Below are 27,870 nucleotides of genomic sequence, written 5' to 3'. Positions count from 1 at the left end.
ATGCTGTGTGGTTCCATCCAATGGCCCCTACATTGCTAGAGTAAACACGGCAAACAGGTTTTTAGGCATCCAATGCACCCAGCTCTGCAAGAGGACATAGGTATGGCTCCCCACCCAACTGACAGGTAAATATTACTGATCTTTTGCGGAGACTTTTTTTTTTAATATTCGTTTTAGCTGTAACAAGATCACTTTTAGCCTTACCACCCCAGAACCAGTATACAGTCGGGAAGAGAAAGGCCGCTCATATCCAAGGCTTTACACATGTGTTTTTTTACAGGCTCTGTTACAGTCTACTGCTAAGTGACCGGTTCACTATAAAATCTGAGCGTATCGAGTCATCTTTTCCACTTCAGCACTGATCTGTGCACATACACTCAGCAGAACTCTGAGATACCACTCTGTGCAACTGAACAGCAAGTACATCTTTAGAAAGAAAAGGTGCACTGCCATTGTTTAAAAACATCGATGCTTATGTGGATAAAAAGGCATTGTTACAATGGCTCAAAACTGTTTTTCATTTTTTTTTTGTAGGTTTAATTTTTACATAAGAAAGTCAAAAAGAAGGTGACAGTTTCTTTTAACTGGAGAATGGCTTGCCGGTTTCTTCCTTTCCTTTGTACTTTCGTTTCCCGTGTGTGAAGGGGATGTATCTGTATTTGATCATGTGCTAGAAGACAAAAAAAACACAACAGGGGTTTTTGAGTTTATAACAAAATGTATCAGTTTTTTTTTTTGCTGGGTGTGCATTGGGGAGTGCTCTCTTTACTTCACAAACATAAGTAATCTCTCTAAAGTGAAGGACAACCAATTACATGGTTCACCATGGTACAGATGTCCGTACTGAAAGACTCTCACCTCCTGTTCCAGTAAAAGTTGAAAAAGCTTCCCATTATTATCTATTAAATTGAAACATCACCAGGACACAGACAGCAGTTAAAAAAAAACCATAGGAGTTGTAACACTTACCTACTATCCAAAAAAAATAATTAAATACATTTTAAAATGTAAAAATCTGGCATGGAAACAGGCACCACAAGATGACTGCAAATACCTTTGTTAACCAAAAAAACTCTTCTCGTTAGGTCAGAAATTAGTGTCATTTTGTTACTGGGGCCCAGCCCAGCTAACTTTCGGACCTCACCAATGCCACTGCCCTGTCCAATAAAAGTGGCATCATTTTTATCTCCTCTTTGTCCGCTTGTGAAATGAACAGACATGCACCAGCCAGAGCTATAGAGGATAACTCATCTCTATGATGGTGCATTGGATGCCCAATGGAGATTAACAATGCCAGGTGCACAAAGTCAGTGAAAGCTCATTTCCTATTCATCTGAGGTGGAAAAGGCAAAATTGATGAGGAGTGTGAAGGGGACGTCAAACATCGGATCTATATCCACATGGTAGAATCTTCTTAAAGGGTCAACCGAAGACTACTGAAGCTTGAGGACGGATGGCCTGGGAGGTATTCACAAGGTTATGTGCGATCTACAGGCAATTGGACACTGGGAAAAAGACACAAGTCCCCTACTAGAAGGTGCAGATTTTGTTGCCAGAAAAGCAGAGCTGATAATTCTGGTTGCTACAGCCTGGCCTGATGAGGTATTCCAACATGGCAAACATGTCAGTAAGCCAATCCTTCAACTTTTCCAGTTTGTCACAACCTCTCACAAAGTCTAATCCTTCCAACTTCTTTTATGGTCACTGGCTTTAACAGTTTGGCTATTAAAGCCAGAATCCTCAAATACGGGTGAGTATCTGATGCAGCGGTTCCCATGCTTATGACAGCAATAAAGGCTACTTCTAGGAAGACTTACTTATAGGACCTAGAAAACCTATGTGGCCAGGTGTAAGGATACAAAATTCCATCCTCGCAAGTATGTTGTACAGTATCTCACAAAAGTGAGCACACTCCTCACATTTTTGTAAATATTTTATATCTTTTCATGTGACAACACTGAAGAAATTACTTTGCTACAATGTAGTGAATGTACAGCTTGTATAACAGTGTCAAATTTACTGTCCCCTCAAAATAACTCAACACAGCCATTGGTGTCTAAACCGCTGGCAACAAACATGAGTACACAAATGTACAAATTGGGCCCAACTAGCCATTCTCTCTCCCCGATGTCATGCGACTCGTTAGTGTTACAAGGTCTCAGGTGTAAATGGGTAGCAGGTGTGTTACATTTGGGGTTATCGCTCTCACTCTCTCATACTGGTCACTGGAAGTTCAACATGGCACCTCATGGCAAAGAACTCTGGAAAAAAAAAAAAAAAAAAAAAAAAAAAAGGATTGTTGCTCTACATAAAGATGGCCTAGGCTATAAGAAGATTGCCAAGACACTGAAACTGAGCTGCAGCACAGTGGCAAAGACCATACCGCAGTTTAACCGCAAAGGTTCCACTCAGAACGGGTCTCACCATGGTCGTCCAAAGAAGGAAATGGACGTATGGGTGCTGCCAGCATTGCTGAAGGGGTTGGGGTCAGCATGTCAGTGCTCAGACCATACGCAAAACAATGCGTCAAATTGGTCTGCATGGCTGTCGCCCTAGAAGGAAGTCTCTACTAAAGTTGAGTACAACAAAGACAAGTGTCTTGCCTACAGTCAAGCATGGTAGTGGGAGTGTCATGGTCTGGGGCGCTACAGTTCATTGAGGGAACCATGAATGCCAACATGTACTGTGACATACTGAAGCAGACCATGATCCCCTTCATTTCGGAGACTGGGCCCCAGGGCAGTATTCCAACATGATAATGACCCCAAACACCTCCAAGACGACTAATGCCTTGCTAAAGAAGTTGAGAGTAAAGGTGATAGACTGGGCAAGCATGAATCCAGACCTAAAACCTATTGAGCATCTGTGGGGCATCCTCAAACGGAAGGTGGAAGAGTGCAAGGTCTCCAACATCCATCAGCTCTGTGATGTTCATGAAAGAGGTGAAGAAGACTCCAGTGGCAATCTGTGAAGCTCTGGTGAACTCCATGCCCAAGAGGGTTAAGGCAGTGCTGGAAAATAATGATGGCCACACAAAATATTGTCACTTCGGGCCCAATTTGGATATTTTCACTTAGGGGTTTACTCACTTTTGTTGCAGGCAATTTAGACATTAATAGCCTGGTGTTGAGTTATTTTGAGGGGACAGCAAATTGACACTGTTATACAAGCTGTACACTCACTTTACACTGTTGTCCAAAGGTCCCTGTGCTCATTCAACCAGAGTGGGGGCACTCTAATACAGGAGAAGTGTTACTGGCCAGATCACCCGGTGAAAACAGAGGGGGGGGGGGGGAGCCAAAGAAAACTGATGCAGGCACTACATCTAATGATTGCTAATCTGCAACATTAAATTTTGGGTCTATTACTGCTTAAAAACTTACCTTTATTTGTCTCTTCATGGTTATGCAGAAGAGCATGATAAAATACATGACAAGGATAGGCCAAAATACAGGGACATTGAACGCATCAAAGAAAGTGCACACCATGGCAACGACGATTCCTTTAGTGGCAGAGTGCCTAGAAAAAAAAGAAAAAGAATTGTTACATGTGCCTTTCGTATATTTTTATGATGATGATCCTATACACTGACATCCTCTAGTGGTGACGACCCACAAAAATCATGCACTTTCCCCTGACCCAGCTTATCTACTGCGCCACCTGCTGCTGACATTTTGTAACCGTATGCACCTATATGAAAACAAGAGTTCCTGTAACCACCCGCATATCCGAGCAATTGGACAGCAGATTATCCTACAGTATGCAGACCATGCCATAAGGGGCATGCTTGATTTGATCATCTGGGAGAATGTGCATCTCACATCAGACCGCTCAGGACTCTGATACACCTTTATATTTGCCCATGAATTAAAAGATTGTGTAGAGCAGGGCTCAAAATTTCAAGCCCTGAGCTACTAGCCAGGCCTCAAGAGTTACTCGCCACCTGTTGCCCCACCTAATTCATACACACCCTCGTAGATTATCTAATGGAATGACACTGTTAAATGTTTTATGCAGAATCAAGTTACACAATTTAATATTACCAAAAACAACTTTAACAAAATGGGACAGGGCACTGGGGGCAGACCAGAGGGACAGGGCAGTAGAACTGGATCTCCTCCCCATTCTCTTGCTGTCTCCTCTGCAACTCCCATCCATCCTCTCCCCCTCTCCTATTCATCTCATCATCAGGAGCCTGTGTGTGCGGCTCCACGCTTGCATGTCCCCACTTCCCCCTTTTATTCAGGCAGACAGTGAGGAGAGGAGCTGCAGCACAGCGGGAGGGAGTACAATCCAGCGCCGAGATCCACACAACTGCACAGCCATTGACACCATAGCACAGCGCACATTGAGACCAGTCTGTTCACAGTGCTCAGGCTGAACTCCTGGACACCTACATAGAACACAAGGAGAAGAAAACTGCACAAACTAGAAGGCTGCCGCTCTCATGTCAGGGCAACTTTCAGTGAGCGCTGCACTGCCTACCTGGGACACCCGGAGTGGTAATTTTTGCAATTCACCACCTGACTCATTACTTCCCTGCTCTCCAGCTACATTGGTTGGGGGAGGGGGGCAGGCTCAGAGAGGTCATACTGTTAGGTCCCATGGCTTAATGAGAATTGTAAGGAGAGCACCTGTGTACTGCTCTGCCTGTGCGCGGCTAACCAGACTACTTTTCCCGAGCATGCACCTTTCCTCTTCGACCGCCAATCGCATCGGGGCTCTAAGTGTAAGCACAGATTGGAGGGAGATTGGTCATGCAGCCCTGTCATCACTCGCCCCCAGCTTAAATCCACTCGCCAAATGCTAGCAGGCGAGTGGAAATTTTGAGGGCTGGTGTAGAGCCATCCTTTTACTGCAAGGGATTAAAATGAGTAAGCAGAGTATTATAAAGAGCAGATGCTACATAATCTAAACAGTAAAAGCAGACATGGTCTCAAGAGGAAAATCTGGTGTACAGGTTACAGTTAGTATAGGTACTGATAAGCTGGGGTAGTTCATCCAATTTTTCAAACACTTTTTTTGAGAAAAAAAAAAAAAAAACAGTTTCATGCTTAAAAAACATTAAAGTTAGCCCAATTTTTTTGCATAATGTGAAAGATGATGTTACGCCGAGTAAATAGATACCCAACATGTCACCCTTCAAAATTGCACACTCGTGGAATGGTGCCAAACTTCGGTACCTAAAAAATCTCATGGGCGATGCTTTACATTTTTTTTTACTGGTTACGCGTTTTAAGTTACAGAGGAGGTCTAGTTCTAGAATTAATGGTCTCGCTCTGACATTCGCGGTTATAACTTACATGTGTGGCCTGAACACCATTTTCATATGTGGGCGGGACTTATGCATGCGCTCGCTTCTGCGTGCGAGCTACCAGGGACAGGGGTACTTAAAAAATATTGTTAATTCTACTTTTAACTTTGACACTTTAAAAAAAATCCGGGGCCGGCGGATCCGTTCTCCGACTCACCGATCGCATCGGTGAGTCGGTAGAAGCACCGGAGAGCGGCAGAGTCCCCTCTGGCCACCCGTAAGAACGATCAAGCTGTGGAACAGCCGCTAAGATTGTTCTTACGCTGCACAGAATCGCCGGCTCTAAAAAATGATATCTGAATGATGCCTGTAGCTGCAGGCATCATTCAGATATCCCCACTCAAAGTCAAGAACGTCCATATATGTACCTTGGGCGGGAGATGGTAATGAATAAAAAAAAAAAAAAAAAAAAGAAGGAAGGAGAAAGAAGTAGTAACCAGTAAAGTTAGTCAAATTTTTTTTGTATAATGTGAAAGATTTTACGCCGTGAGAATCGTGATCTTTATTCTGAGCAAAAATTGTGATTCTCATTTTGGCCAGAATCATGCAGCTCTACTACAGTACCGAACACACCACTCCCTACTACAAAACAGGACAAGGACCATAAACAGGACAATGTAAAGAAAAAAACACAAAGATATTAGAACTATTGCAACTGCAGACAAACGCACCAAAACTTAAATTCTGGAAGCCGTCTAATAAATGGACGGAATTCTTCATTTTGTTTTGTCGGTAATGACGGACCCTCATCTAGAAGGAAAAAAAACAAACAAACAAACACACACACATTATATATAAATACCCATATGGAAACAGAATCAGCAGTTTGATGGGCAGTTGTCTTTAAATACAGCATAACCAATATATTTAAACCAACCAGTCAAGCGTTTGTAAGAATATGCATTTATATATATCCAAAACATCTGGGGTGCCAAGGTTCGCCATCACTGCCTTTGTCTCTGCTTTAAATAATAAAGCAGAATATATATATATATATATATATATATATATATATATATATATATATATATATATATATATATATATATATATATATATATATATATATATATACACACACACACACACACACACACACATATATATATATATATATATATATATATGTGTGTGTGTATGTATGTGTGTGTGTGTGTGTGTGTGTGTGTGTGTGTGTGTGTGTGTGTGTGTGTGTGTGTATATATATATATTGTGTGTGTATGTATATATATATATATATATATATATATATATATACACACATATATACATACACACACACACACACACACACACATTTTATATATATATATATATATATATATATATATATATATATATATATATATATATATATATATATATTTTACACACACACACACTTTATTATTTAAAGCAGACAATAAAGGCAGTGATGGCGAACCTTGGCACCCCAGATGTTTTGGAACTACATTTCCCATGATGCTTAACTACACTGCAGAGTGCATAAGCATCATGGGAAATCCAAAACATCTGGGGTGCCAAGGTTGGCCATCACTGACCTAGGGAATAAAATGGCCATCGCAATTTTTTTTATGGCACACGGTATTTGCACAGCAGGTTTTCAAGTGCAATTTTTAGGGGAAAAAATAATTTTAATGCATTAAAAAACAAACACAAAAATGTAAAAAAGGCAATTTTTTTGTACGATAAGATTGATGTTACGCAGAGTAAACACATACCCATTATGTTATACTTTAAAATTGCTTGTAGAATGGCAACAAACTATGGTACTTAATCTCCATAGGCGATGTTTTAACTGCTTGCCGACCAGCCGCCGCAGTTATACGGTGGCAGGTCGGCTCTGCTGGGCAAGATCACGTAGCTATACGTCATCTCGCAGAGCAGGCAATAGGGGCACACGCGCGCCACCGGAGGCGCGCACATGCGTGCCAGCGTACAATGCATGAAGGTCAAAAACCTTGAGCCTTTAAAGGAATTTATTTTTTTAAGCTAAATAGCTTACTTTACCTTACTGCAGTACTGGTTTCATGTCCTTGTTTCGTTTTTGCTTTGAAGTGGCTGTAATTCTGCCGTGATCTCCACACTTCCTGGTTGCCTGTTTCCTTATAACCATGGTACTGGGAGCTTTTCACGATGGTCTAAGCTGTCATTACTGTGTGTCTAAAACTCCTCAGAACCAATCAGATTCATTTTAAAAACAAAACACTGCCCTGGATTTGTTTGTTTTTGTTCTGTGGGTCTCTTTACTTCACAGAAACATGAAACCAGTTTAAAACCGAAAGTGAAACTAGAGGCACATTATATGATTACATTTAATCTATTTTTAATCATTTTTAAAAGGAATCAGTTAACTTGTATGTCTCTATACCCTGTAAACAGTCATTTCAGCAAAAAAAAAGGTTTTCCTTTAGTGACCCTTTAAAGTATAGTAAAAGATTTCTGGGAGATATTTGCGAGGATATGGTTACACCGAAAATACCACCTTTACACAGAAATTAACATTCCAGTTAAAATAAACAATAAATGTACCTGAATCTTCCATTAAGGATGGGTCTACCTTTGGGGATAAGAATGCTATGAAGAGATTTAGGTGGTAGATACCCAAGGCATACGTTACTATATACCAACCCTGCAAAAACAAAAAAAATACAATATATAAATCTTGGAAAACATTTGGAAATAAAAAATTGTGAACAACCAAATTAAACTTAAAGTCACATTAAAGCTTAATTTTTTTATTTATTTTTAATAACACAAACATGTCATACTTGCCTGCACAAAGCAGCCCGATCCTCCTCTGCTTTCCATGGGGGTACCTGTGCAGGCTCGCTTCCAAGCCGCCCGCTCTGTCTATTGACACAGAGCAGGCGGCTCGGCCCCGCCCCCCCACACGTTTGGCACAGCATTTGGCCAATAGCTCCCGCTGCCATCAATCTGCGCAGGGAGGGAAAGAGCAATTCTCTCACGCACATCGCTAGATAGCATTGGGTAAAAAAAAATAAAAAAAATAAAAAATAAAAAAAAGAGTGGACATGGTTCTGCAGCACAGAAGGTTTTTCAGCTTAATGCATACAATACATAAAGGTGAAAAACCTTACGGTTTTAGAACCACTTTAATGTGTCAGTCTACAGATTTTGTATACTACACATATTCCAGCAGCTACAGTTTTGCACCTAAGTCCTTATGTTCAGTGTCTTTCTGCAACCTTTAGCGAAAAGCTGCACTCTCACTACTGGGTTTTCATTTCTAAATTATAGAGAAAGCAGCATAGGGAGCAATAGCCTATGTGCAAAGGGGACAGAAGGATGACAATGGAGAGGATCTTACACCGCTAGTCTCCCTGACTTAACCACTTCAATACCGGGCACTTCCCCCTTTCCTGCCCAGGACATTTTTCAGCGCTGTCACATTTTGAATGACAGATGCGCGGTCATACAACACTGTACCCAAACTAAAAAAAAAAAAATCCCCCCACAAATAGAGCTTTCTTTTGGTGATATTTAATCACCACTGGGGTTTTTATTTTTTGCTGAACAAAACTAAAAATGAATGAAATTCTAAAATACATTTTATTTTCTTCTTGGTTTGTTATAAAATTTAGTTTTCTCCTTCACTGACGGACACGGATGAGGCTGCACTTATGGGCACTGAGATGTAGAATTGATGGGCACCGATAGGCAGCACTGATGAGGTGGTATTGACGGGCATTACTGATGGGCATCGACTGGCATTGTTGTGGCACATCTGATGAGGGCTGTGCTGATAATCAATGTGCCGATTGTCAGCACAGACCCCCCCTCTGGCAGGGAGAGCCGCTGATTAGCTCTACCTGTCAGCACAAACCGAGAAAGGCCTTTACCAGCACTTCCTGGTTCACGCTGTGAGTAAGGAGTCTTCGTCAGAGGCTCCTTGCCTAGATCGGTGTTGCGGCCACTGACACACCCAGAAATGTCAAATGTAGCTCTTCAAAATACATTATTCCCACCACTCACCAAATAGCCAAGTATAAACATTCTTATTATACAAGGGGGGTGCTCAGCTTTAAACCCCTTAATAAGTCATCCAATATATTAACTAGGGTTGTCCCGATACCAATTTAAGACCAAGTACAAATATCGATACTTTTTTTTATGTCATGTGTCAGTATTTTTTTTGTACAATTTTTTACATCTCCCCTTTGAGACAGAGAAAGGGACCAAGGACACAGATTCCCCAGTCCCTTTCTCTGCAGCCTCAGCTAATTGAAGCATCGTAAACACGGGGGGGGGGGGGGTTGTTGGGGGGACACAGGAACAGTTAGCGGTGATCGGTGCAGCTTTGGTGGGGTGGGGGGTTGGGGTGTTACAAGCACTGATCACCGCTGTATAACTTTAACTAAAGCAGCTGAAAAGGGGGCAGATCAGTGCTTGCAACTCCCCTGCCGCACCGATCACCCCTGACTGGGTGAAGCATCGGAGCATCGCCCCCCCCCCCCCCCCCCTGAGTACAAGTACTCTGGGAAATGCTTGGTATCGGGACACCCCTAATATTAACCCAGTAAATCTGATCTGACAGTGTTAACCCTACCTGACCTGCCTAGTAGTATTTACTAGTTCAATGACTCCCAAACTGGTCACAGATGCAGAGAAGGGAGGCTGGCTCTGGCTCAAAGGCCAGGCTGCCAGAAACATCACTTCCAGCTTGGCACATAATAAATTGTGAAAGCGATGAAGTGCCAGAGATAGTAAAACACTGTGCTGGCCCCTCTTAGGTTAGATACTGGACAAAAGTACTGTGCGCACTGCAGAGTTTTTGGCTACAGGGTTTAATTATTATTATATTTTTTAAATAGCAATTATTCTTTATCTACTAATCTCGGTTTGTATCCAAAATGGCCAACTGGTGCATATTATATTACAATTATAACAATCCCTGTGAAGTGCATAACGCATCTTCAACAAAGCCTCCTATAACAGGTAACAAAACCTACCTGTAGTATATAAACCCTTATCATGTAGAGAATGCTTAGGCCTATAGTCATCAGCCATCGCACTGCTGCGTAAGGTGTGGATTTGTCTAGCCACGACTGGTAAATCTGAAAAGAGAAAAATAAAAGAAAAATTAATGTTGTAATATAGAAGCGTGTTGCAATCAAAGAAAAAACACTAAGATTAAAACATCAGATGGAAGGAATGCATCCAACAGGTCCCTCCATCACTCAAGGCCAAAATAAATTCTTCACATGGGATTTTTTTAAAGTGCTTCAATCACCAAACACACAAGAAAAGGCATTTTTAGCAATAAACAAATGTTCAACCTATTAAAAAAAAAAAAAAAAAATTAAACCAAGTGCAAAAAAAAAAAAAAAATCTAAAACATTTTATGCAGTCTGTCAAAATCAACACATCAGTATTTTGCTTTGAGTTCCCTCTTAACATAGTTTGTTACCAGTAAATCCTGCCAGTACTGTATATCTTTATTTCCACTACCTTTAAAAGCCCATTCACACCAAATGCATGGGGCTGCACTGGGCAACCTTTCCCGTCACAGTTCTAATTCATAGACTATTTACCTCGAGCCCCAGGAGTTCAGTTCACACCAATATGCTGCAGGTAAAGGATGCTTATTATGAAAAAAATAAATAAAAATTCCTTTACAACCCCTTTAAGCACAAAATCACTTACATGTAAGCAATGTTCTGCAGCTCTGGGGCACGCTCCCCTGGAGCCCCGTTCCCGATGCAATTGAACACAGTGGGAGCCAATCAGCGGGTCTGGCGGACACTGTCTACCGAGAACCCAGCGATTGTTCGTAGAGAGGCAGAATGGCGGTAAAAAAGTCAGACTGACATTCTGTCAGAGGGTAAGCAGGAACACAGGTCTCTGTTTTCCCTTAGTCAAAGCACTCCCCCTACAGTTAGAAAGCACTTCTAGGGAACACATTTAACCCTTTAATTGCTCCTATTAACCCCTTCCCCGCCAGTGTGATTTTTACAGTCACTGTGCATGTTTAGCACTGATCACTGTATTGGTGTCACTAGTCCTCAAGTGGCACTTTCACACTGTGGCGTAGGCGGTAAAGCGCCACTATTTTTACATTGCTTTACTGTCGTTTTAGCTGTGCCTTTCGGCCACTAGCAGGGCGATTTTAATCCCCGCTAGCGGGGCGTTTTAGGAGAGGTGTATTCACCGCTCCCGCAATGCCCCAAAGATGCTGCTTGCAGGACTTTTTTTTTTTTTTTACTAGTAATGGCGGCGACCAGTGACTTATAATCGGGACTGCGATATTGCAGCGGACATTCTAACACTAATACAGTGACCAGCGCTAAACAAATATGCATGGTCAATGTACTAATGACACTGGCTGGGGAAAGGTTAACATCAGGGGCGATCAAAGGGTTAACTGTGTGCTTAGCCAGTGATTATGTGAACTGTTGGGGGCGATATTACTAGGGGGCAGAGATGAAAATTATTCCCCGCTTAGCAGGGACACCAATCTACTCCCTTCTCTCCGGTCAGAACAGCTCTCTGCTGAACAATTGGCAGGTACCCTGTGCACCCCTCGATCAGCTTCCACAGTGTGTAATCACAGCCAAAGCGAGCTGCCAGCGGGGTGCATGCGTGCCTCCTACCTGGAAGTGTAAGATCACGTATATACGCAATCTGCCACATGTGTTGCCATGTAGCAGTAAAAAAAACTGCTATAGGGTGTACTTGAAGCAGTTAAAAGAAAGAAAAAAGAAAAAAAAAAAAAAAGGTTTTTTTTTTGGTCGCATATGTATGTACATACATACTAGTAATGGCGGCGATCAGTGATTTAAAGCGGCAGACAGTCCGACAGGACACTTTATGGAAACCAGTCACACCAATACAGTGATCAATGCTACAAATATGCACTGTCACTGCATTGCAGGGAAAGAAAATGTATCACATCCCTGCTGACAGAACAGAGCCCTGCCTGGTTTACATAGGAAGAGCTCTGTTCTGTGTTTCTCCTCATCAATTAGCATGTCCCGGCGGACATCCATTGGCTGGCACCCTCTGATCGGCTTGTGCTGGGTCTATTTACAGCACAGCCGTGGCAGCGTGCCCCCTAGCTGGAACTGCCGGATCACTTACTAGGTAAGTGATCTGGCACAGGAGAGCCGCTCTGCCTCCTTATAACTCAGTTATGTGGTCGGCAAGCAGATACGGGCAGTTTTGAAGCTTGCCTACTACCCTATTAAGTCTTACATTGCAATTGGACCACTTCTATAATGTTTCTCCATCAGATTACTATTCATCAGGGGATCAGCTCTTATATGAAGCAGCAAAACACTGCCACTACCAAGACACCTTTATACAGAGAGACAGTGAAGAATAAGGCATGTTTTGTTAGCTACAGGGAGCCCATAGGCCATAATGATGACTGGTCTTTTGCCCTCTGCCTGCCTTTTTTGGGTACAGCTTCCACAGTACACTTCCACTTTAAAGCCATGTTTCGTTTATTAAAAGTCAACAGCCACTGACCTGCCCCACGGTCCAGTGATGCGGCCGCATGGAGGCCGCTCCTTTCCCCCTCCTCTACGCGGCGCCACCATTGGAACTGTGGGCACCTGGCCGTGACAGCTTGTGGCTTCATGGCCGGGCACGCACTGTGCTCTCCGAGTGGATAGGCGATCTTTTGGAACCTGTCACGTGTCCTAGGAGATCGCCTAGAGGGAGGGGCCACCTAGGGGGGAGAGGAGGAGTCCTTCAAAACAAAGAATCCACTCCCCCCCCAAAAATTACATGCCAAATCTGGAGGAGTACTTAAAGTGGAAGTTCCACTTTTGGGAAGAACTCCGCTTTAAAAAGTCAGGGGGGGGGGCTTCCTTTAAGCAATAGGAAAGTTTAAACAAAAATAAAAAAAAATAAAGTTAGGCTCAGATTGTAAACTTTTAGAATCCCCGGATTTATTCAGCACTTCTTTATATACCGTTTTTTTTTTTTTTTTTTTTTTTTATACCCCCCAAACAAAAATCTATTTATCTCCAAATCCATTCATCGGATCATACCTAATAAAGACGTTTCATAATCAGTTCCGTGAAATTAACCGTTGGCAGAAATATGACATGTGGTTATTATATTCCCCTGAGCAAACATGCTTTTCAAATAGGAGTGGAATCATTAATGCTCCAGATCTTACGCGGGTACATTAAGGTTTCAGAAAAAGTAGACACGTGGCAAACCGAAAAACTGCATAACCCAGCTCAATTTTCAGAGTCAGAGGGTAATAAGAATTAAGAGGAAATTTCATTTATTTTTATCAGTGAAATCGTCCACACCCACGGCTTCCTGCTAACCAAAACTCAAGGATATAGATTTATATATCTAGCAACAGAGATAAAGAGATACACACACACACACACACACACACACACACACTATTAATATAGAGAGCAAAGGCATAGCAAAAAAAAAAAAAAGGAGAAAAAAATAAAATAAAAGTGTTATGTTGCAGTATACAAGTCTAGCATTTACTTTGCACTTACCTGCCCTAACCTTGAGAAGAAGCGATATACCAGTGAGGGCTTGCCATGAACTGAGTCACCGATACTGTCTCCTTCTGACATTCTGTTTCTGTGTAAAATCAAAGATTGAGTTGTGACAGATAATAGATGGCATTTTATAGCTGAAAGATGACACAAAATAGATTAAATTAAGTTAAAGTGGTTCTAAAGCCTCAAGGTTTTTTACCTCAATGTATTCTGTTAAAAAAAAAAACCTGTGCTGCAGGAATCCCCCCAGCCCCCTCTTATTCTTACCTCCTGAGCCCAATCCGATCCAGTGACGTCTCCCTCCTCATTGGGCAGATTGATAGCAATCAAAAGCTGTGACAAGGGAGCGGGGCCAAGTTGCCCAGGCTGTGTGAATAGAGTAGACGCAGAGAAGTGTCGCTTTAGAGTGCACACAGGTGCCCCCATGGAAAATTGCTCTCCATGGGGGCACTCACCAACGAGGAGGGGCTTGGAGCGCCGGAAGGGGACCCCAGAAAAGGAGGTTAGGGGCTGCTCTGTGCAAAACCATTGCACAGTGAAACCCAACAAGGTTTCCAATCCTTCCCCATTATATACATTTTTCAAATTTTTAGGTAAGGCAAACACTTTAAAAAAAAGGTTTGGCTTATTCATGTTTTTACCATATGACCAGTTTAAACTACTCAGACACGCTCTCCATTTTTAAAAACTGACAAGTGTGTAGAGGCCGATCTGCTGACAGTCTTAAGGCGGAATTAAACCTTCCTATCCTTTACAGCCAAGGAAGCTGCTTCTGTTTGATCTGCAACTGCGATCAGTTATGACACCAGCCATTTGTTGGTTTGACAGTTTGGTTGAGGACACAAGCAAATTGACAGTAAGCATAATCCCACCATTCCAGGAATGTTTTAAAAAAAAAAAAACACATTAAATCGAAGGGTTTAGTTCCACTTTATGTTTTATTGCTGCTCAGGGGCTCCGGCAAAATGCCAGTCTCCAGCAAGAATACATGGCTGAGATGCTGGGGGCAAAATTACAGCACACACACACTCATGTTGGTATCAAATATTAATGCAAAAGAACATAATTTTTTTATCAAATTATAGGGAAAATTCTGCTTTAAGGTGTAGGGGTCTTCTGTTCCTTTCTCCCTCCAATCAGCTTGGAGCCTAAGGCTGCATTCACACCTGAGCGACAAAATGCCCGACGCCGGACGCTTCTGCCGCTAGAGGGGAGAATTTCCATTGCTGTCTATGGAGATGGTTCACATCTCATAGACGCCGAACGCCTGAAAAAAAGTCCCGGACCCTTTTTTTCAGGCGACATTGGCGTTTGCCCATTGACAGCAATGGGAAGACTTTGAAAAAAAAAAAAAATTGAAAGTTTCACACTCGCGGCAAAATACGCCGCTACCGCCGAACGCGGCTGTCGCTCAGGTGTGAATGGAGTCTAAGTGATTTAAAAAAGCTGCCCAACTGTCCCTGGATTTTTACAGCCCATCCTCAGAGGAGCACTGGCTTCCAAAGCAGTTACAGCTAAGATTTGGAAGACAATTGAAAAGAAATAGGTTTCCATAGGAGGCCATAGACTGCCTAAAAAAGTAGCGACAGCCTTTGTACTGCTTGGTTGCTCAGTTAAAACATCAGATGCACTGGGCATTCAAACAGGAAATCCCTTGTGATTAGCAGTGGGAAGTTAAGCATGGGCGTTCCTCATTTAAAAAAAAAAAAAGAAGAAGATCAAAATTGGTATTCAGATGCACTGCTTCTGTCCTGTGGCTGGTATTGGTTAAACTGCTGTGTCCTTCCAAATAAGCAACTTTTCAAAGATGCAAGAGCAAAGTCAAACAGCACGAAAAAACATGAACACAAAAATCATATATTATTCGTTATATGCAATAAAAAGGCACTTAAACGCTTACAGCGGAACCTCACCCAAAAGGGCTAAGGTTACAGTATTTGTAGTTTTTGGGGGAGACTGAAGCCCCTCTTTAAAAATGGTTCTAAAAGGGTAGAACATTTTTTTACCCTAAATTGTCGTTCAACCCAGACTACGCAAAAACTCATTACATGCTATATAGCAGAGTGTTCATACTCGCAAAGCCACTAATGCATTAGTTTTGTGCAGAGTGAAATACATATACTTTTCTGTGTCCACCACTGCAGCCTGAGATTGTGTAGCCCATATAGTGTCCTCTACTGAGCATTCCTATTTTTCAGTTCCCCTTCTAAGCCCTTTATTTCTTCCTTTTGCTCATCTATATAGCCCACATCACTACCGAGTCACATTTGTGGGCGTATATACAGTAGCAAATGACACTCCCTCCTCCATGTAATCATATAGTTAATCACTATGGGGGTGGGATTATAGTATGCCGATTGATTATATTCACTAAGAAACTTACAAAAAGCTTAGTTTTAATATAATAATAATAATAATAATAATAATAATAATAAAAAAAAAAAAAAAAAAAAAAAAAAAAAAAAAAATAAATCGGTATTAAAATATTAAAGTTTAGTTTATCAAATAAAAATGCCAGTCATGCAACTGGCACAGCACCAATCAGGGCTGGCCAAACACAGACTCACACTGTAGAGAGCATACATCAGCAAAGTAACAGATGCCCCTCCCAAAGATTTTTTCCCTGTAGATTGCCAAAGAACAGGGAAAGATCATGTGACCAAACAATGGGAATAAATTACTTAAAGCGGGGGTTCACCCTATCGACGGGAAAAATTTTTTTTTATTTTTTTTACCTTAAAATCAGGCATTGTAGCGCGAGCTACAGTATGCCTGTCCCGTTTTTTTTAGCCCCATACTCACCTTGTAGTCGTCCATCGAAGATACCGGGGAATGGGCGTGCCTCTGGAGACGGAGGATGATTGACGGCCGGCTCTGGCGCGTCACGCTTCTCCGGAAATAGCCGAAATAGGCTTGGTCTTCACGACGCGTGCGCATAGCCTGTGCGCAGGCGCCGTGAAGAACCGAGACCTACTCCGGCTGTCTTCGGGGAGAGTGACGTGCCAGCCGTCAATCATCCTCCCTCTCCATAGGCACGCCCATTCCCCGCGGGAGCCGAAATCTACGATGGACGACTACAAGGTGAGTACGGGGTTAAAAAAATCGGGACAGGCATACTGTAGCTCGCGCTACAATGCCTGTCTCGATGGTAAAATCATGGGATTGTGGGTGAACTACCGCTTTAAGGCTGCATTCACACCTGAGCGTTTTCAGCTCGTAAAACGCTCATCTCAAAAGTTCAAAAACGCCCAAAAACCGAAATCCCATTTATTTAAATGGCCCCTATTCACATCTAAGCATTCGGTCACCTGAAGCAAAATGCCCGAAGCTCAAAAAAGTACACAAGCTTCTATTTGGGTAGATTACAGGCGTTTTTTTACACTGGTGACCTTTTGTCCTGTAAAAAATTGCAGTAAAAATTGCGTGACTTTACGCCTGAAATGATACGCTCAGGTGTGAATGCGGCCTAAAAGAATTTTAAAAAACAAAATACAGTGGCATAATCTATACGATTTATGTGAATGAATTATGGTAATTAACACTTCTCGATTTAGTATCGGAAAAAAACATTTTGCCATCGGAGGTGCCCTTCATTCCCCCCACCCCAATACTTGCCTGTATCAATCCAGCGCTGTCTGCCTGCCAGTCTTCTCTCTTCCCACTCACAAGCTTGGCTGAGAGCAGCAGGAGCCATTGGCTCCTGCCAGTCAAATCCTGTTAAGCGGGCAGGACCAAGCCAGGCTGTGCCTGTCAATGGACATACGCAACATGACTCTGGATCGAGCCCGTCTGTCCCCATATGAAGAGCTTTCTACGGGGGCAGGCACAGAAGAGGAGTGGGACTTCCTGTCCCACTTCCTCCTTCAGCCCAGTGACCGCTTAGGCCATATGTCATATCGCCTACGGCGGCCCCTTCTTGTAGGCGATCACCTGGGACATGTGACACTGCATGCGGCCGGGTGCCCACAGTTGCAATGGAGGCGCCGGCGGAGAAGGGGAGGGGGGGGGGGAGAGGAGCGACTCTCCAGGCGGTGCGTCGCTGGACCATGGAGCAGGTAAGTGTATGTTTATTAAAAGACATCAGCTACACTTTTTGTAGCTGCTGACTTTTAATAAACCTAAAAAAAGGCTGGAACTCCCCTTTAAGTAGGGTAGGAATGACCAATCAGAAACTCCCCTGACTTCAACAGCCATGCAACTGTAAGAAAGGATGGAAGAACAGACCTTGTGGTTGATCTGGAAGGATTCAAGGGTCGACCATTGACATGTTCACATGTTCTCCTGGGCCAGACCAGGGCAATTCGAATGATTGGAGATCTGTCCATTAAAACCTGTGAAGCTGTTGAGGTATAAACTGCAGTGACAGAAAGCCATAAATTAGGAAGAACTGGTCTCATGGTGTCACCAGGGCATCCCCCGCAAAATTTGAGGATCCCTGGTCTCGGAGTCGCACCCGTCTAGGTTTGCATTAAACCTGTAAGGCAGAAGGATCCATGGAATGTGGACAGCATAACACCGAGTTCCACCCAAACAGGATTCCCTGGATCTAGGCATAGTCCAGCATTCCACAACAGCCCGTTAGGCTGGTATTTGTTGTCATGACTCTCCAGCATAGAGGGACAGCCTTGTGCTGGGTTTTAACCACTAGAGTACCGGGCCATCGTCAAATGACGGCTCCACGGTGACTCTGAAAACTCAACAGGACGTCTATTGACGTCCTGTATTCCTCCGGCCACTGGGGGCGTGCGAGCGCGCCCCCGAGATGCCGATGCGCGTGCCTGGCGGTCGCGATGTCCGCCAGGTACCAACGATCGGTAACGAAAGAGCAGTGACGTGGAGCTCTGTGTGTAAACACAGAGCTCCACGTCCTGTCAGGGGACAGAGGAGACCGATCTGTGTCTCTTGTACATAGGGACACAGATCGGTCACCTCCCCCAGTCACCCTCCTTCCCCCACAGTTAGAACACAATACAGGTATACATATTAACCCCTCCCTCACCCCCTAGTGTTAACCCCTTGAATGCCAGTCACATTTATACAGTAATTAGTACATATTTATCGCATTAATCGCTGTATAAATGTGAATGGCGCCAAAAACGTGTCAAAAGTGTCCGATGTGTTCGCCGCAATGTCACGGTGACAGTAAAAAAAAAAAAAAAATCGCAAATCGCCGCCAATACTAGTAAAAAAATTAATGAAATAAAAATGCCATAAATCTATCACCTATTTTGTAAACGCTCTAACTTTTGCGCAAACCAATCAATATATGATCATTGCGATTTTTTTTACCAAAAATATGTAGAAGAATACGTATCGGCCTAAACTGAGGGAAAAAAAGATTTTTTTAAAAAAATTGTGATATTTATTAAATAAAAAAGTAAAAAATAGTGTTTTTTTTTAATTGTCACTCTTCTTTTGTTTATAGCGCAAAAAATAAAAACCGCAGAGGTGATCAAATACCACCAAAAGAAAGCTCTATTTGTGGGAACAAAATGATAAAAAAAATTGTTTGGGTACAGTGTAGCACGACCGTGCAATTATCATTCAAAGTGCGACAGTGCTGAAAGCTGAAAATTGGCTTGGGCAGGAAGGTGCGTAAGTGCCCGGTATGGAAGTGGTTAAACAACATCAAGGGATCCGACAACTGCGTTGTCTAATTAGATACTGCTAAGACATTTCATTGTGGGAATGTGGAATGAAAACTGGATAAAAGGCACTGCCTTGAGGGAGGCTACCATCTTTCCCATAACCCTCATGCAAAAGTGAATTTGGTGATTTGTTAGAGTCCTGAGCAACGCCACCTGAGCACAAGACATTTGTCCAGATGAAGGATTACTCTCGCCTGGACAGTATGCAGTGACAAGCCCATCCTAACCCTGCCAGAGTGTTCACCAAGTGAGACATTGATCTCCAGCAGCAAAGTGGATTGCTCCCTCAGAAGTAATTGTCCAAGTATCCTACAAAAGGAATATGGTGTGCAGTAGACCCAGAACCATAGCCAGAACCCTTGTGCACTTAGGGAGCTATAGACAGGCCAAACAGCAAGGCCACAAATCTGAAGGTAGCAAACCTTCACCACAAACCGCACACAACTTTGGTGAGGTGGCAAGGTCAGAATGTGAAGGTAAGCATCTGTGATATCCACTGATGTCAAGAAAACTCCCCGATGGAGAAGCCACCACTGACCACCGGATTCAACCCAAAACTTCTGCACTTGTAGATGCATGATGAGTCTTTTGTGATCGAAGGTGGCACTAACAGTAGAAGCAGCAGGTTGTTGAACTGTAGGCATTCCGGTGCAGGATACGGGTACCAGTTTTTTTTCTTTAAATATATATATATATATATATATATATATATATATATATATATATATATATATATATATATATATATATATATATATCTTTTTTTCAAAATAACAAACATGGTATACTTACCTCCTTTGTGTAAGGCTTTTGCACAGAGCGGCCCCAATCCTCCTCTCCTGGGGTCCCTCAGCGGCGCTCTTGGCTCCTCCTCTTCTTGAGTGCCCTAAAGGAAAACTGCATAAGGATTTGATTGACAGAAGCAGAGCCAATGGCTCCTGCTGCTATCAATCTCTCCAATCAGGACCCGAGACAGCAGCTGGAGCTACTGTGCTCATCCCTGTAATGATTGGGTCAAGGTAAGTAAAAGGGGAGCTTGAGTGTTTACATCCCCTTGAAGCCCTGCCTAATGGGGAGGAGTTATGCCTAGGAGGGGACTTCCTGTCTCATCTGTTTTTTTTTTTTTGCCAATGTCCAATCACCTGAAGGTGACACCATAACCTTATAGTACTAGATATGAAGATGCTCTGTGTCCTGTGATGTTCGTTATAGAATTATTATTTTTTTTGAAAACTGCACGACAGGAGATTACCTCTAACGATTAGTATTCTGTTTTCACAGTGTTGCTCTGTACTGTACAAATAATAGTTTCATTCATTCAAGAAACCACACACAGCACTCTACTTATGGCACTGTGATGGACAGCTCCGTCTACAGTACAGTGAAGGATTGTATTGTTCACTCTCCCCTCATTCATTAAAAAGGTATTGTATTCTTTTTACAGATTCCAAGGCAAAATCAAGGAAGTCAAACACTTTAAAGTGAAGCCTCCTTCTGGGGTGCAGTGGAGTAGAAGAATTTTCCTAGCTAGCAAAGAGAATAGCAAGTAGTACCTTGTGGTATATGTTCTAGGAAGTTTAATGGGGAAAACCAAAATCCTTTCTTACAGTGGGGCTGCCTCTGAACTGCAAGGGTTAAATGCTTGTTTACATCTAGGGTACCAGAAAAAGCAGTTTTATATACCTGATCACCAGCAGCCAACACTCTCCTCTACAATCTGGCTTGTGGACTGTCACTTAGAACCGTCACATCTAACACAGAGCTATGTGCCTTTTTTTTTTTTTTTTTTAAAGGAGCTGTAAAGTCTTCAGTGTTTTTCACCTTGATGATTCCATGCATCAAGGTGAACAACCTTTTGTAGTGCAGCTGCCCCCCACAACCCCCCTTTTACTTACCTGAACCCGATCTTTCCAGCAACGAGAACGAACCCAGCAGCTCCAGCCACTGTCTCGAGTCCTCATCAGATAGATTGATAGCAGCAGGGGCCATTGGCTCCCGCCGCTGGCAATCAAATTCAGCAACATGGGAGTGCCCCATGGAAAGCGGCTCTTCGGGTGGGCACTTGATGCGGAGGAGAAGCCAGGAGCATTGCTGGGGGACCTCATAAAAGGAGGATCCGGGCCGCTCTGTGCAAAACCCTTGCTCAGAGGAGGCAAGTTTAACACGTTTGTTATTTTGTATATTTTTTTAAAAAACAAAACCTTTACAATTACTTTAAATCAAGCTTGTGCTGTGCAAAAACGTGAAAAAGGATATGTGAAAATACACACAAAAAAAGTGCATTTAGGGGTGTGTCATATGGTTCCCTCCCTAAGAGGAAGGACCCTTCCCTAACCAGGGCTGTGGAGTCGGTAGATAAATGTTTCGACAATCTAAATTTAGTAGGAGTCGGAGTTGCAGCCCTGTCCCTAACACCCCCCTCAGGGGAAAAAGACTCCCAACAGGGGTAAAACCTGCTCCGGTCCACCTATCCAAAAGACCCTGGCGGTATGATCAGCCAAAGCTGACCAAAAAGTACTAGGTGAGGGGCTCTCCTGAAAAGAGACACCCCTCCCCCCAAAGCAGGGGAGGAAGGAACCTAAGGGCCACATAGCTTTTCCCCTAGACTCAAGGGTAGACCTGGAGACTCATACTATACCATCCGGAAATGAAAGAAAACACACATATAAAAAGTGCAGGTGACACACATGGAGAGAAAAACAAATAGGTGGGAAAAACACAATGGCTAAGCCTTGCCCTGGTTTCAGACAAAAAGCACAGCCCATGAAACAAGGTACAGAAAAAAAGCAGGTGGTGTTGAGACCTAGTGCTCATTTTTACAGTGGGGTCCTAAACCCATAATGATACTTTACACCAAGGCCTCCACCTTACCCACTGGCTGCTTAATTTAGATTCCTTTTTGTGAGGAAGATCCCTCAGGACCCCATCATACCAGCAGGGATAATACACAGGCAGCCATCCGAGGCAGCCAGCTAGAATGATAGCAGAGCACCCCTACTGGACACTGATAAGAACAGACACTACATGTGATCCAAGCCAAAACGCTAGGATGCGATATGGGTCCTGCACGGAACTTGACGATGTCAGAGGGCATGTGACCAAATGAGCGTAGGGGAGAAGAGGCTGTGAATGCCAGCCTGAAAGAGTGGAGCACGAAAAATAAAAAAAACTTTTCTTTGGTACCCTAAGCCAGAAGTTCAGTCCCCCTCCTCCTCCTGCAGTCTTCTGGGACACATCAGAGGTCCCAGAAAAGTACAGGACCATTCACAAGGCACATCGCGACTCGTGCGTGCACAGTGGGAAGGCTGTGAAGACGAAAGGATTCACTTCCTGTTACCCTTACTACAGATGCTTGCGCCTGCACCCCAAAGCCAATTGAAGAATCGGCTCAGGTGAGGACATCACGGGATCCCTTGCCAGCGAAGTGTACTACGTTCATTTTTGCCGACTTAATTTTTTCTGAAGAAGCCTGGATCTCCTCTTTAAGTTCAGCTTTAAATCAGGAGGTCAGAAACCTCTCCCCTCATTCTTACCCTTTATATTGAGTTTCCCCTCAATTACCATATATGCGCGACCAGCAAATCCAGCGTTGTCCCGCTGAAAGTCACGTCCTGCGATGCCATCTTCCGCTCTGACATCATAGGAAGCCATTTGTCTTTCCCAGGTTCTAGCAGCTGATCCTCAGACAGTATGCACCAAGTATGAATGCCTTAGGAGCAGTTACTTCATTATCGCCTAAGCAAGAATAGTGGCAGGGGTGGGCCATGTAGCAACAAAATATAAAAAAGTAATTATGCAAAAAAAAAAGCTTTTTCAGATTGCAGGTGGAGGGACGATTACAACAATGTACGGTGGAATTTAGCTGTGAAGGTCCGCTTTAAGTGTCAATTTACAATCTTTAGAGAGCCGGAATGACAGTGAATAATAGTGGGGTGTAAACATCAGCTCAGCCCCAAGTCTTGTAACTTCCAAAATGCAGGGTTCTTACATCTATATACGCTGTAGCTGGTCGTTCCACTATGAGAATGAAGCAAATACTTGGGTGGGCCTCTTGCTGCAACTACGTCCGCAGTGCAGGAGGGCCTATGCTGGTACTGGAAGGTAGGTGGTACCTGAACATCAGTGATTAAGCATGGACTTTTCCAAAACACCATGGAGGTGCATGGACCACGAGCCCAGATGTGCAGCGGGACCAGCTTTGTAATGGAAAGTCTAGTGCACTGTGAATTACAGCCTTAGGCTGTAGACGGTATGAATTTCTTTCCTGCAGCCACGGCTTCCGGGAAAGAAATTTTCTTAATTGCTCCATCCGCACAGACAGTGCCGACAGGGGAATCTCTCCTGCCGAGCTACTGTCTGTTCCTTTGACCCCGCCAGCAGAAGACACTAATTATCACTAGCAGCCCCTTGCAATAATTAGAAGCGAATCTGGCAAGGTGGCTGCTCCCAAGTTGATCGATGAACTTGGCACATTCAGCCTGACCATTAATAGCGAGAATCTTGCCCGGTTTGCTGAACCAGCCGAGATTTGAACCGTGTGGGGCCGGCCTAAGGCAGTGGTTGATTTGTAAGGAGCGGTGACCCACAGGGGCATCCTCCAGTCCCAGCCTACATGCGCTCCATGCGACAATCTTCTGGGTGCCGCTGAAATTACATCATGTACCCACCCTGGGACGCATGCCTAGGGCTGCCCATCCCTGAAAAGTGAAACTAAAACACTCCTATGCTTTACAGCCAAGAAAGCTGCCATCTTAGCCTCTGTTTGACCTGCAGTTGCCATGGTGCTGCACATGTGCTCAGTTATTACACCAGCCATTTGATGGCTTGACACTTCAGTTGAGAGCACAAGCAACTGTGACAGTTATCACTCACAATGTGCCTTGGGGTTAGGGTTGCCACCTCATCCCTTCTAAAGAGAACACATTAATTACACAGGTTCTGTGGCTGATTAAAGCGGAGTTCTGCCGAACAAATAAAAATAAAAGTCAGCAGCTACAAACACTGCAGCTGCTGACTTTTAAAATAAGGACACTTACCTGTCCAGGGTGCCCGTGATGTCCTCACCCAAAGCCGCCCCATCCCTCGGCTCCCGGGTGGAGGCGCCGGCATCTTCAGCAAGGGAATCAGGAAGTGAAGCCTTGCTGGTCCACAGCGTGGTTCCCTACTGTGCATGCAAGGGTTGTGCTGCGCATCCGGACTGGTCCCTGCTGTCTTCTGGGACCTGTGTGTCTCTCAGAAGACAGGGGGAGGGGCGGACATGCTGTAGAGTGCCCCAGATTCTGTGGCGATCTATCGCCGGAAGTGGGAGCAAATACCTGTATTAGACAGGTATCTGCTCCCCCCCCCCCCCCCGAACGGTGCCAAATTTGACATCAGAGGGGGGTAACTGGATACTCCGCTTTAAGTTGGTAATTAGACTCACTGATCTGCATTCAATTAGCCTCAGAACCTGTGTAAATCATATGTGTTTTAAAGGGGTGAGGTGGCATCCCTACTTTGGGCGTACATAACTGTATACTAAGGATGAGCTCCGGCGTGTTCGCATTGAACACGTGTGGAGCCCGCCAGGAAGTCGGCACCCGCGCTGCGCTAATCACAGCCAGGCAGACATTTCCCGATGCTCGGCTGCAGAGATCGGGAAATGTCTGCCCGGCTGTGATTAGCGCAGCGCGGGTGCCGACTTCCTGGCGGGCTCTGCACGTGTACTATGTGAATACACTGGAGCTCATCCTTACTGTATACCTGTGGAGGACTGCGTTTACCCTTACGAGGACGCACAGGTAGTCCCATTGCTGTCAACTGGGATGCAGCATCTGCACGGACACAATGTGACATCCCTTTGGGTGTGCAGCCATAAACACAACCAGGATACGCTCAGGGACACCCGCATGGATGTCACAGTGGGAGCAGCGGCTGTGTCTGTGCCGCCATTGCTCCTGATTCCTCTTATACAGCAGTGGGATTGCCTGCATGGAACACCAGAGCCGCATGGATGTCACAGTGGGAGCAGCGGCTGTGTCGGTGCCGCCATTGCTCCCGATTCCTCTTATACAGAAGTGGGATTGCCTGCATGGAACACCATTGCTCCTGGTATGGTAAACACAGCCTTGGGCAGGCGTATGGTTATGTACAAGCCGGGTGAATGAGGCCTGTTTTGGGAAATTGTTGGGTTTAGACCCACTGATTAAAATGTCAGTCTGGTGTACTATAATGAGATGACAGCACAAGGGCACACAGAGCCCCCACCCCCCATCTCCTCTACTCCTATAGAAGGGCCCATAGGGGGAAGAGGGACTGCAGCAGTTCCATGGCACAATGCAGGCCCCTTCCCCCATGTGACACCTCCACCCTGAATCATGGGACTCCAGGTACTGCTGCTAGAGGGCAAAGCACACACTGCAAGAACACATGACACAGAGCTCAGCCTTACCGAGGACACACACCGCACACAATACGAGCTTCCTGGCCCTTCTTCTACAGGCCCTGGTGAGGCTGGGACATGTAGTCCACTCGTACTACCTTCAAATGAAAGTAGGCTGCGTCCTGACTACACCTCCCAGCATGCCTTGCCGCTGACCAACTCACTTCCGCCTCTCTCTCTCAATAGACGCCGACGAGGCAGGGGCGAGGGTCGCTGGAACGGGGTGACAGGAAGTAGCCATACGGAGAAAAACGTGATATAACGGCTCTGCTCTATGTGTGACGTGTACAGCGAGGGTCGGTGTGTGCTCGGTGACCGGGAAAGGCCCAAACGGCTCTTACCTGCCTTCTCCTGCCCGACTCGGCACTGCCAAGAGCTCCCGAAGCTACACGTCACTGGTCCCGCCCACCGGCAGACAGGCGTGAGCAGCCGAGCACTGAGCGCATCCAGACATGAATTGGTTTGGGCTGTTCTAGCTGAATGGCTCCTGATCTGCTGATGCAAAAGGCTTCAGATGAATGGAACATCAACTAAAAGTTGTACATTTTAATCATTTTTAAGCATTAATCATTTACATCAAGCTGACCCCTTTTTTTCTTTTTTCAAGTACATTTTTTTTAAAAAGTATGTGTGCCAAAGTCTCTATACATAGGACAAAGTAACACATTAATAATTTATTTTGCATTATATTTTATGGCTACTTTTGGGACACTATATGTATATGTATATATATATATATATATATATATATATATATATATATATATATTTACATATACTTGTAAAAAAGATCAGCTTGATGTAAATGATTAAAGGGTAACTCCACTTTCATGGGGAAAAAAAACAAACAAATAAAAAATAATAATATATCATATACAATTGCGACACAAGTTATATTGTAATTGCATATTATTAAAAATGACCTTTCCTTTTCAATCTGCAGCTCTGTAATTTTTCTGTAAAATGCAATATGGCTACCTGAAGGTGTTGTGAACAGAACGCCCCCCAGAAACATAATTTCCTGCTTATGTGATTGGCTCATTGATTTTCCCAAAAGTCGACACTAAGATACAAATCAGATTTCAGGCATTCTCTGCAACAAAAATGTAATTTTTTTGTTGCGATAGTTCCAATAGGAAATCACATCTAAATGGATGCAGAATCTGCAGTTTTTCTCATTAGAGCCCTGCAGGTGCAGCAGCTGATTGATAATTATGAATCCACGCCCATTATGGTGCACACGATCAGAATCTCTGACAAGAAAAGTTCGATGTGAGCCTTTGGTCGGAAATTCCGAGTGTGTGTAAACCGCATCTGACTTTTTCTGTCGGAATTTCCGACAGCAAAAATTCGAGAGCTGGTTCTCAAATTTTCCGACTGGAAAAGTTGTTGTCTGTGTGCAATTCTGACACGCAAAAAAAACAAGCATGCTCGGAATGAAGTTGACACATGCTCGGAAGCATTGAACTTAATTTTTCTCAGCTCGTCGTAGTGTTGTAGTCACTGTGTTCTTGACAGTCGGAATTTTGTGTGACCGTGTGTATGCAACTCAAGTTTGAGCCAAGATTCAATTGGAAAAAAATCCACGGTTTTCTTGTCGGAATTTCCGATCGTGTGTACTTGCCATTAGACTCACTTACCACAAGGACACAGGCAGACACACAGGGGATTTCTTCAGGTAGGAATCTGCAACAAAGTTTGTTAAAATCCTTACAAAAGTTGAGTTACACCTTTAATGTATGTAATTATTTTTTTACTTTTAATTTTATTAACTTGTAGTTGAAAGTATATGCTTTTTTTTCTATCTATATGGTTTAACTGGGTAAATGAAATATGGGGGAAGCAATGGAATTGCAATGTACTTTTAGAAGCCTCACCCACCCTACTTATATAAACCCATGTTCTCTGTGTCACCCTGCCAAGGACTGCTCTGCAGTCCTAGCCTTGTGTAAGCTCTGTGTCTAATGGTGTTGGAGCTTACACAGG

General features: G+C 43.8%; 1 protein-coding gene across 3 annotated transcripts; it reads right to left on the bottom strand.

The window, feature by feature from the left end:
• On the bottom strand, nt 1-26,333 carry RER1 (retention in endoplasmic reticulum sorting receptor 1). 3 transcript variants are annotated; one of them, XM_040325903.1, is made up of 7 exons: nt 26,226-26,333; nt 13,810-13,897; nt 10,288-10,392; nt 7,847-7,946; nt 5,986-6,064; nt 3,384-3,519; nt 1-670 (listed from the first exon to the last, which is right to left on the bottom strand). In XM_040325903.1, exons 2-7 carry the CDS (start codon nt 13,888-13,890, stop codon nt 581-583), a joined length of 591 nt encoding a protein of 196 aa, XP_040181837.1. In that variant the 5' UTR covers nt 13,891-13,897; nt 26,226-26,333; the 3' UTR covers nt 1-580. The 3 variants fall into 3 exon arrangements, with proteins under 3 accessions (XP_040181837.1, XP_040181840.1, XP_040181839.1); XM_040325906.1 differs by having other exon boundaries at nt 26,230-26,316; XM_040325905.1 differs by lacking the exon at nt 26,226-26,333 and adding an exon at nt 25,894-26,177.
• Between the last annotated feature and the right edge of the window lie 1,537 nt (nt 26,334-27,870).

This window comes from Rana temporaria, chromosome 10 (assembly GCF_905171775.1).
Source record: "Rana temporaria chromosome 10, aRanTem1.1, whole genome shotgun sequence".
Lineage (NCBI taxonomy): Eukaryota > Metazoa > Chordata > Amphibia > Anura > Ranidae > Rana > Rana temporaria.
This window is presented reverse-complemented; position numbering and strand designations above follow the sequence as displayed.

What these genes read in the sequence shown, in the direction of transcription:
- RER1 (XM_040325903.1), bottom strand. Translation starts at nt 13,890, where the DNA reads ATGTCAGAAGGAGACAGTATCGGTGACTCAGTTCATGGCAAGCCCTCA. An exon ending in TCTTCTCAAGGTTAGGGCAG is followed by an intron (nt 10,393 to 13,809) that starts GTAAGTGCAAAG and finishes TTCTCTTTTCAG; the next exon opens with ATTTACCAGTCGTGGCTAGA. An exon ending in TAAGGGTTTATATACTACAG is followed by an intron (nt 7,947 to 10,287) that starts GTAGGTTTTGTT and finishes TTGTTTTTGCAG; the next exon opens with GGTTGGTATATAGTAACGTA.